General features: G+C 33.2%; 1 protein-coding gene across 1 annotated transcript in view; it reads right to left on the bottom strand.

Annotated features, from left to right (window-relative positions):
* LOC110462424 (mucin-2-like) overlaps positions 1 to 9,832 on the bottom strand; it is a 56,022-nt gene that overhangs the window by 14,766 nt on the left and 31,424 nt on the right. The window contains exons 16-19 of the mRNA XM_021516375.1: positions 8,747 to 9,046; positions 8,182 to 8,544; positions 7,824 to 8,012; positions 7,356 to 7,400 (exon numbers count right to left, since the gene is read on the bottom strand). Of these exons, the coding sequence (XP_021372050.1) occupies positions 7,356 to 7,400; positions 7,824 to 8,012; positions 8,182 to 8,544; positions 8,747 to 9,046 (897 nt within the window). The remainder of the gene's footprint in view (positions 1 to 7,355; positions 7,401 to 7,823; positions 8,013 to 8,181; positions 8,545 to 8,746; positions 9,047 to 9,832) is intronic.

Raw genomic sequence — 9,832 nt, 5'->3', positions numbered from 1 at the left:
TGAAGACGATTTCTATCTGCGACAAGAACGTAATGCATGTCATAAACATTGACATGTTGCAGTATAGGTGTGAATAAAAGATATAAAATGACTATATATAAGGAATGAATACGTAGTTACCTCCCTTATATTAAACATTGTTTGTTACAAAAGCACGTATATCAAAAAAACATTCCTTTTATAAACTAATGGGAAACAGTTTTCTCTGATGAAAAGTGAATTTTATTAACAAAATGAATTCCGAGATTCGTGTTCTTTTTATACTGACTGCTCACGTCTGATGAATGTTTTATTATAACAGAAAATCATTAAATATGCATAAAATAAATATTATACAAAAATAGTTAGATTTGTTGTTCATATATAACACATATATTTCGACACATTTGTTGAAAAGCACACATAAACAAATGGTATAACACAACCAATATATAAACCATAAGTACATAAGGACAACATTTGGGTACACTCTTTGTGAGTAATGATTGGTTTGTTTGTGTTTTACGTCCCATTAACAGCTATGGTCATTTAAGGACGTGCCAGGTGTTGCTGATTGATGAAAGCTGGAGCCGGAGTTTCCGGAGAAAAAAGCACCGACCTACGGCCAATGAACAATGATCATAAAAAATATATAAATATATAAAGAAAAAAATAGTTTGTACCGGGTGAAGCCCAAAGATTTGACAGAAAAATAATATAGGTATATTAAATTGATTCTCCAGAACATTTATCTAATGTATATAACATAAATACCTGTTGTCCTCCCACTCATTCGTTCTTTCTTAACGAACACAAAGTATATGTCTGTGTAATAACAACATTACTTTCAATTGCTTAAAAGTTATGGCATACCATTTGACGATCTCATCGACGTACAAAAAAGGACTTTCACATGCGATAGGTGTTAACAGTTTTTACACGACTCGCTGTGTGTATAGGAACACTGTATGTATATAAATAATTACAGTATAATCACACGACTCGCTGTGTGTATAGGAACACTGTATGTATATAAATAAAATAATTACAGTATAATCACACGACCGTTCAATGGAAAACAAGTTATACAATAAACAAACACGTAGACATAAAATCCATTAATTGGGACGAATTTATTCGGGACAGGGTAAAAGTAAGATATAGATTTGATTGTTATATTCATTGGTGAAATACAGTTTTTCACATGTTATCTAATTCCAGCTTACAGACAGAAATCGACATCTTCTAAATTGATAATGGCGTTTTATCAGTAATTAGCTTCATCACGGTACAATGTCTTGGGAATATAAATTACCTATACATGAACATGCTGGTAATAATATTTATAAGCGTCACTGCAACCGTGAATTCAGATGTGCATGTTGGTTTTATCGTTAATTCTACCCTCCGATAGGTACAACTAAATGCTGAAATTACATTGAAATCTTTAAAACATTGTGGCTATGTATTAAACGCATGAAAACGTGCACAAAAATCAATCGTATGAATGTGTATCGATAAATGACCTTTCTAATCATTACGTGGGTGGAAGTAAAAAAAAGTAAGTAACTTCAAAATTGCTTGAAGTTTAGAATATATAAAATGGCATAGGCATGGTATTGTAAAACACATTACTCGCATTTGAATATTTAGCATGATAAACACTCTAGCCTTTCAGCCTTTTTAAAGTTTTGTTTAGCTAACATTTATTAACACTCAACAGAGTTCGCTAGAACATAGCATTATTTGTGGAACCAATTGTTAAAGAGAGCAAATAAAAAACAACTTTATTTTTGATTGACTGCTATGAATATTAGTTGGTTTGCCATTTCTCTGCAATAACACAGATCATATAACGATAATAGCAACATATGGTTTGGTATATACAATGTCACGTAATAGTGTTTCTGTGTCACATCGTTGCCTGAATACGGTAGTATAACACCGTTCTTCATTTCTGATATCTGACCTGATTCTTTAAATACATTGAAAAAATTGTTGTCCTTGAGCGAAATGTAACAATATTGATATATAAATAATGAATATGCAATCTAAAAATTCTGGTTACTCTTTTGTCCCACACATCTATGGAGCTTAAATAATTGAGAGAAATAAACACTCTGCAATCCTAAAGCCATACTTTCATTATCCACTGCTCGGGATGTTAGGTATAACTGTAAATAGAAAAATTAGTATCAAGTATTAAAATAGGAAGATCGTGTGTTTTGCTGCAAATATTTTATTTGTCACGACTAAACCGTTCACTTGTACTGCTGAAGTGAAATATTGATTCCTCAAACTACCAGGCACAATTCAACGTCTAACACGCCTTGATGAATTGGACATAAGTTACACAGAATACCATTGACTTTGATATGCACAACTGAACAGAAAATATATAGCAAGTTTGTTTTTCAGATATACCGAGGATGGAGACAAAAAGGAAAAGTCCTGTGTAAATGTCACGGATATGATATCATCAGATATTTATCACAACAACACTACGTTTGCGCTTTATCTAAAATGCAATTTAAATGATCGTATTTTATATTTTTACAATCATGTAATGATTAAAAGAAATGTTGACAATTTTACAGACGCCATTCAAATTCCGATGTTATATGAAATGTGTGGAGCAGTACTTACTAATATGGTAACTTGGGCAATGTGCACACGTCGTAGCGCAATAACCCGTTGCGGATGTTTCATTTATTCGAATACACGGAGCAGCAGCACCGCAGTTTGAAACATGCACGAAGTTATCGGAACATTGGATGTATTGACCACAACTGTAAGGATGATACAGGAATGCTCCATTACTTTTCCCATTACACAAGTTTCCTGTAAATTGTGAAAAGTTACATATTACGTGGCATATGCATTAAAAAAAATCAGAATCAACAATCTTTAATCGAATTTATGATCTTGAAAAGAAAATAAATCGTTGTTGAAACCCACTTAGCCAAGTAAGGAAACAGTAATTCACTATTCCTAATAGAAAATATTTTCCCTACTTCACCTTGCTTACCCACGTTCTGTTTGACGTCCAGTACCTATTGAAGTCCTACAATGTCTTAACGCTATGACGCACACATGATTAAATTGCCTTACAGAGATGAATGACCTTGACACTTTAAATTTGCACTAAAAAATCATTACGGTAAAGTGTGCACGATAGAGTCGGGAGGTTGGTGTCGTTACACGTATATGGACAAACGCTGAAGGGTTTGTGTTATTAAACTGCTACGTTATATAACATATGAATGTTCTGAACAACTTATTTTTATAAGTGGCATCATAGTTACTGTTGAAATCATATTTCTTGTCCTAGATGCTTTTATTTCGCAACAAAGGTTTTCTAAACTTTCTCGTCCTTACGTTGACTTTGAATTGTATATTAACGGACGTTAATTTACATATTTACGAATGATATATTAAATGTTGACGCTGACATTTACCTGAATATATTTATAGAATTTACTTGGAGGCATATACTACTTGGTCCCTAATAAAGCGCCCTCTTCGTAATATATTTAAATTGTCAGTTCAAAATAGCAATTTAGATAATCAAATTGACACTATATATTGAGAATAATTACTGAAACATCATCTAGTTAGTCCATAAGCATACTTACCATCAATAACCAAAAGCCTTTCTTCTGCCGAGAAAAGAGTACTAGCAGCATCTGGATGACTTGTTGTGCATCTAATATATGACCCGTTTACAGCCATGGTTGGGGTTCCGCTATATGATGCCTCTTTTGTAACTGCGCAATCGCCATCTGTAGATGATTCCGTTTTTGTAAATTCTGTGAAGTTAACAAATGAACTCGATCCATCGTACTTTATCTGCAGATAAATAATTCCGGATGGGTAGCCGGTTTCTCCTGAACATTTGATATCAGGATAAAGAGCAAGTCCGGTAGCAACACGAGTTGCCGGAGTTAACGTTGGGTTGGTTTTCGGTGTATCTGGGGGGAGACATTAAAACATGTATTGGATCACATCACTTACAAACTACATTTCAATGATCATTGTTCCAGACACATTTTACTATAGAAATATTGGTTAAAGTTTCTGGCAATACCTTCACACTTTAAGTCTTTATGGAAAGTAAGCATCGTAACAAATGTAAACAATGACGTTATGCTGCATAGGAAGCGACTCGGTATAATAATTTCCAATTAACAGTGACTGTATAATGCATTTTCAGACTTTACAGTATTTGTGTTACTCATCAATGTATTGACTCGTATATTATATTCAGAAGCACTTTTTTGGTTTTGTCAACATTTAAATGCTTATCTATACAGCATAACGTTACAAAGTCGAGTCACTTGGCGCTATGTTTAAAACCGGCTGCAATTAACAAACTTGAGATCAAATGCGTTTTAACGAAGTAACAGTTCAATCAAAATTCAAGTAATTATTTAAGAATAACCTTCTTTCTATAGGGTTCTATATGAAAAGATTCACGCCTCAGAAATACAGCCTGTGGTTTCCGCATTTTAATATTTACCCCGAAAGGAAGCAGGTTTGCAGAACTTTTTCATATTTTTGAAACCAACAATACAATACGCTTGCCTGATGTAACGTGTATTTATAACGTCAAACATCGAATCCATTTCATTTGAGACTGTTTTAAGGGTGCAATATTAACCATGATGCAACATGGCTTTGATTTATGGAATTACGAACATTGAAACCAGAATCCCATATATATTTAAAACTATATTGGAAAGTTATTTTACCGGGTAATAAATTAGATAATAAACTGCCAGCAGACTATGTTATGAGATTGACGTACCAATTACAACTGCACTGTTTGGCAAACAAACTCAAGAATTAATATACTACTGAAAGTAATTGACAATTAAGACATTGTGCTCGACAAACATATTATGCCCAGCGCAATTCAACTTAATATACTTTTCAAAATATTCATATTACCTCTAACGCTGACTGACGCAGTTGTAGATGAGTCCCCGGATATCGCAAACAGATTAAAATGAAAAACACCCTCATCACTACAGGCCAACGATGTTAAAGCAATGGTGATGTTTTTCCCAGCATTGAGGACTGTCACATCCCTGTTTGCACCGCTGTTGTCGTTGACCACACCGTTGGTAGGGTGAATATCGACAACATGGCTTGACGTCTGGGTTTTGCTCGGGGTGAAGGTCACATTGATATANAAAAATAATTACAACGAACAGTGTTTTTTTCTCTCTCAAAATAAACCATACTTATGAATATACAGCCGTCATATTGTAGAGTTTAACATATAAATTCGGTATAAACTAACTGGATCTGGTACCTTCAACTCTTATCATCATCAAATGTATTTCGAGAAATTAGTTATTTGAAAGTGTCTCAGATTATAGTGTTCTATAATTAATCTGCGAGTATACAGTATTTAACGCAAATTCTTCACGAATTGAAATTAAGTCTCAATTTCTTTATCAAAAACATTGAGATTCGCCAAGAAGATGATGAAAATGTTATTTGAAATAATGTATTGTTGATATTAAATCACCTTTAATAACACACACTAAACGTAAAAGAGTGCACTGCTCTTGGTGCTTTTCTTCAAATTATTATTTGGAAATCTAACCAAATAGGCCGTTGAGTACCACTTACGGTTTGAACGATGATAAACACTGAACTTGTAAGTAAAGCAATTCTGATAATGTAATGGGAATATAAGGATTAACGTCATATCACTATAAGGTAACCGTTCAAAATCACAAAATTAAAATAAATTTATGATATAAAATGCCGAGCAAATATAAAGCGCTTTGAGAATAGTCTCAAAATCACAAAGTAAATATATAAGGAGGCAGTACCCAAATCGGATCAGTACCCAAATCGGATCACTGTTTGCAAAAATACTTATAAATAAATAAATGTGTTAACAAATCAGTTATAACAATGATGTAGTCTTAGAATAGAAAGCCATGCGCCATTTGTTGTCTACAGATGATTAGTTTTTAAGTTCAAATAGCACAAGAAAACGTAATTCAAACTCAAATGTCAGTGTTTTGATCACATTTTTAAAAAAATGGCGCGTGCAACGACTATGCATTCTGTTTTGGACTATAGGAATAAATTCACACTATAGAAATACTTTTTGTCATATAAATTCTAAAGGTCATCATAAAATGTTAACATGCTGACAACAAAATATTCATTTGAAGCGCAAGATACTGCAACATTCAAGCATTGATCCGATTTGGGTCCTGACATTCGCAAAAACCGGAGACGCTGATTGGTGACTTCAGAGCGTTCTATAAATATCTCAAGTGAGCCCCGGGTGCTAATTTCGTTTGTAAGAACACCCATCGATATTCTTCCTTTGATACAATCATAAATGAATATTAGTTTTTTTAATGATTTAATAAAATGATGGTTTGGTGATCCGATTTGGGTACTGTCACCTTATATATGATATAAAATACCAAAAAAATATAAAGCGTTTTGAGAATAGTCTCTGAAATCTTACTACTTAAAATGCATCAAATTTTAAAGAAATTAATTAATTCACATTCAGTAAAATAATTAAAAAAATAATCTATTTATCCAATTTCGAAAAGCCTGATAAAACTTACAAAGTTATTATAAGGCGTTTGTAGCATGTAGTACTATGATCAGTTAGCTGCGTTTTTTAGAAATCAGTCAGTAATACCATCATATACTAAGAACATAAGCTTTTATGTACACTTTTGCTAAGTTGATTAAAATGCNAGCAGTTGAGTACCACTTACGGTTTGAACGATGATAAACACTGAACTTGTAAGTAAAGCAATTCTGATAATGTAATGGGAATATATGGATTCACGTCATATCACTATAAGGTAGTCGTTCAAAATCATAAAGTTAATACATATGTATGATATAAAATGCCGTGAAAATATAAAGCGCTTTGAGAAAAGTCTAACGAAATTAGTTATTTCACGTTCAGTGAAATAATAAAAAAAAATGTATTTATCCAATTTCGAAAAGCCTGATAAAACTTACAAAGTTATTATAAGGCGTTTGTAGCATGTAGTACTATGATCAGTTAGCTGCGTTTTGAAGACAGCAGTCAGTAATACCATCATATACTCAGAACAGAAGCTTTTATGTACACTTTTGCTAAGTTGATTAAAATGCTTTGTTACTCACTGATTTAGTACTCTTAAAGCTACAGTTCCGAGTAAATCTAGGTGTAATTCGAAAGTAACTTATTCCGTTATAAACGACTGACTTAACAAGAAAAACAGCGAAACCAAGGAATACCTATGCTTTTTCATAATATTGTCATAATAGAAGAAGCGATGTACCTTTCTATTTTAATTTGTATGTCGCATGAACTGTATTTTTGTTAAATTACTTACATACATCTGGTGGTGGCGTTGTTGTAGCTTGTGTGGTAGTGGTAGCTATAACAGAAAACATGTATGTTAGATATCAGGAGAAAGAGCTCTTTTCAAATTGATGACTAAATGATCAAATTGACCAGATACATTTTTTAAGGTAAATACACCCTGTATTTATACTCGGCGTTCATAATACGCAGCGATGGCAATGTTTACATAATCGCAATTAGTTGCTATGTATTTGCCATTACTTATGAGAATGTTCTGTCAATATTCCATATTTTATCTTATTGACTGGTAACTCCTGGTTGTATGGAATGACAAGCGACTAGTATAACCATCATTTGATTAGTATCGCTGTGTTAGAGGTTTAAGGCTTGAGGATGAATTATCAGTTAAGTGACTGTCTTTGTAATAGTATATGTTCAGCCGACAACTAAGCATATTCAATACTAATGGATACAACAAAATATTTGTTTTACTCACTTGTTGTTGGTATGATAGTACAAGGATAAGTCTGACAGTCACCACATAGGGGGGCCACAGACAGACCAGTATAGCACTGCTCTCCACAACCACCGCCAAAGGATAGGTTATTGGAACACTGAACATACTTGTTACAGCTATATGGGTTTGCTTTAAACGTATTTGCAGTTTCACCAATGCAAAAATCAGCTGAAAAATAATAATCATGTATTTGACTTCGATCGAACCCTTAGAGAAAAATATGTATTACTGTTTGAGTATTAATTTGAAACTAGACTTTTATTCTATATTATCAAGTAATGAACAATGATTTATAGTGGGACCTTCTATTTATTTTGAAGTCTAAATGTATACTCACCAGGTATCAGATATAAGATAGCGGTATCATTTTGTTCTACATCACCATCCTCAAGAACACCACTATTATTGGCCCTGCATGTAATGGTACCGTTTCGCCATTCAGTTCCTAGTTTAAGTCCAAATTCTAGCCTAGCCTTGTTGTTACATTTTTCAGTGGTCATAGTATTTCCACCCGGTCTGGATCCATCATAGTCTGCTAATGGTACGGAATAAACATTGGGATCTCCTTGCTTAGTCATTGTGACCTCCAGTTGACCTCCGGGATATCCTACGAATCCTTCACACACGTGTTCAGCTCCAGCTCGATCAGTATTTATCACAAAATCTGCATGTAGTGTCATGGATACCGATTTTGGCTTAGCTAAAATACAAAGGAAAACATGTATATTGTAGTTTTAACAACACATATCTAACTATAACAGAAAGGCCTTTTTCCAATTGATGGAAATGTTGTAAATTGATTTTTTTTATTTTGCTGTAAAATTATTTTTAAAATAGTATAATTCTTATGACTTATGTTTATAGGCACGACTATTCAGCAAACATTTATGTCTGTTCCCTACCCCATATGTTAAGTGTTACTGCCTGTGATTCGGTGCTTCCTCCAGTTTTCTGAATGAATAAAGTAAAAAGTCCGCCATCATCACATTCTACACTTTCGTATGTAATTTGGAGGGACGATTGACTAAAAACGACATGCTCCCCCGTATGCAAGTTTCTGTTAATCACATTCCCAAAGGAAGTCACATCTGCTAGGTTCCTTGTCGCCTTGGTAACGTTGATGTAGTCAAACGCTACTGTCATGTTGCAGGTAAGAGTCGCAGATTTCCCTATGAATGCCGTCTCATCGGTACAGTCGATAACTGTTAAGACATACAATTAAAAACAAGTACATACAATGCTTTATCATTACATATTATATCTCAACATTATAGACAATGCTTCAATAGCGATTTATAATTGTTTGATAATTTTTATTAAGCATTTAAAAAGTATTCAGTCGGTTTACATTTTATAATAAGATAAAACTTATTTGATATAATTTTATAACGGAAGATAACTGTTAAACATAAGTCAGTGAATTGGCGGTGCTACTACTGCATCTACGTTCATAACCATGTGAACATGTCTTCATATTTTACCACGATAATGAGCGGAAATAAGAAGTAATATACAGCAAAAAGGAAATTAATATCACTGTTGCTGATGTAATTAGTTGCCATATGCACGAGAAATCTCATTTTGAGAAGTATTATTCGAAATTGTTTGTATACACTGGAAACATGGAAGAGAGCAGTGACTATAGTCTCGCGAACACAGGTCAAGCATTACCCTATTACGACACTTATAAACATGTATTACTACTCGATGAGACTTCTCCACGATTAAAACATCTTCAATTTTCTGGTTAAAATAGGCTTATAGGCGTACAGCAATCACAAAACTGATATACAAATCAAGAAAAATAGGAAAGAAAAAAGTGTCGGATAAGAAACTTCTAAACGAAAGCAAAACATTATTCTTTTCTCATAATATTAAAAAAGAATATGTCGCAGAGAAATACTTAAGTATTAACAGCAGCAAATTAAGAAAAAATATGTTTCTTAGATATTTTCATAAGACATTTTTAACAGATTGCAAGAGATCAG

The sequence above is a fragment of the Mizuhopecten yessoensis genome, unplaced genomic scaffold (assembly GCF_002113885.1).
Source record: "Mizuhopecten yessoensis strain PY_sf001 unplaced genomic scaffold, ASM211388v2 scaffold10797, whole genome shotgun sequence".
NCBI lineage: Eukaryota > Metazoa > Mollusca > Bivalvia > Pectinida > Pectinidae > Mizuhopecten > Mizuhopecten yessoensis.
This window is presented reverse-complemented; position numbering and strand designations above follow the sequence as displayed.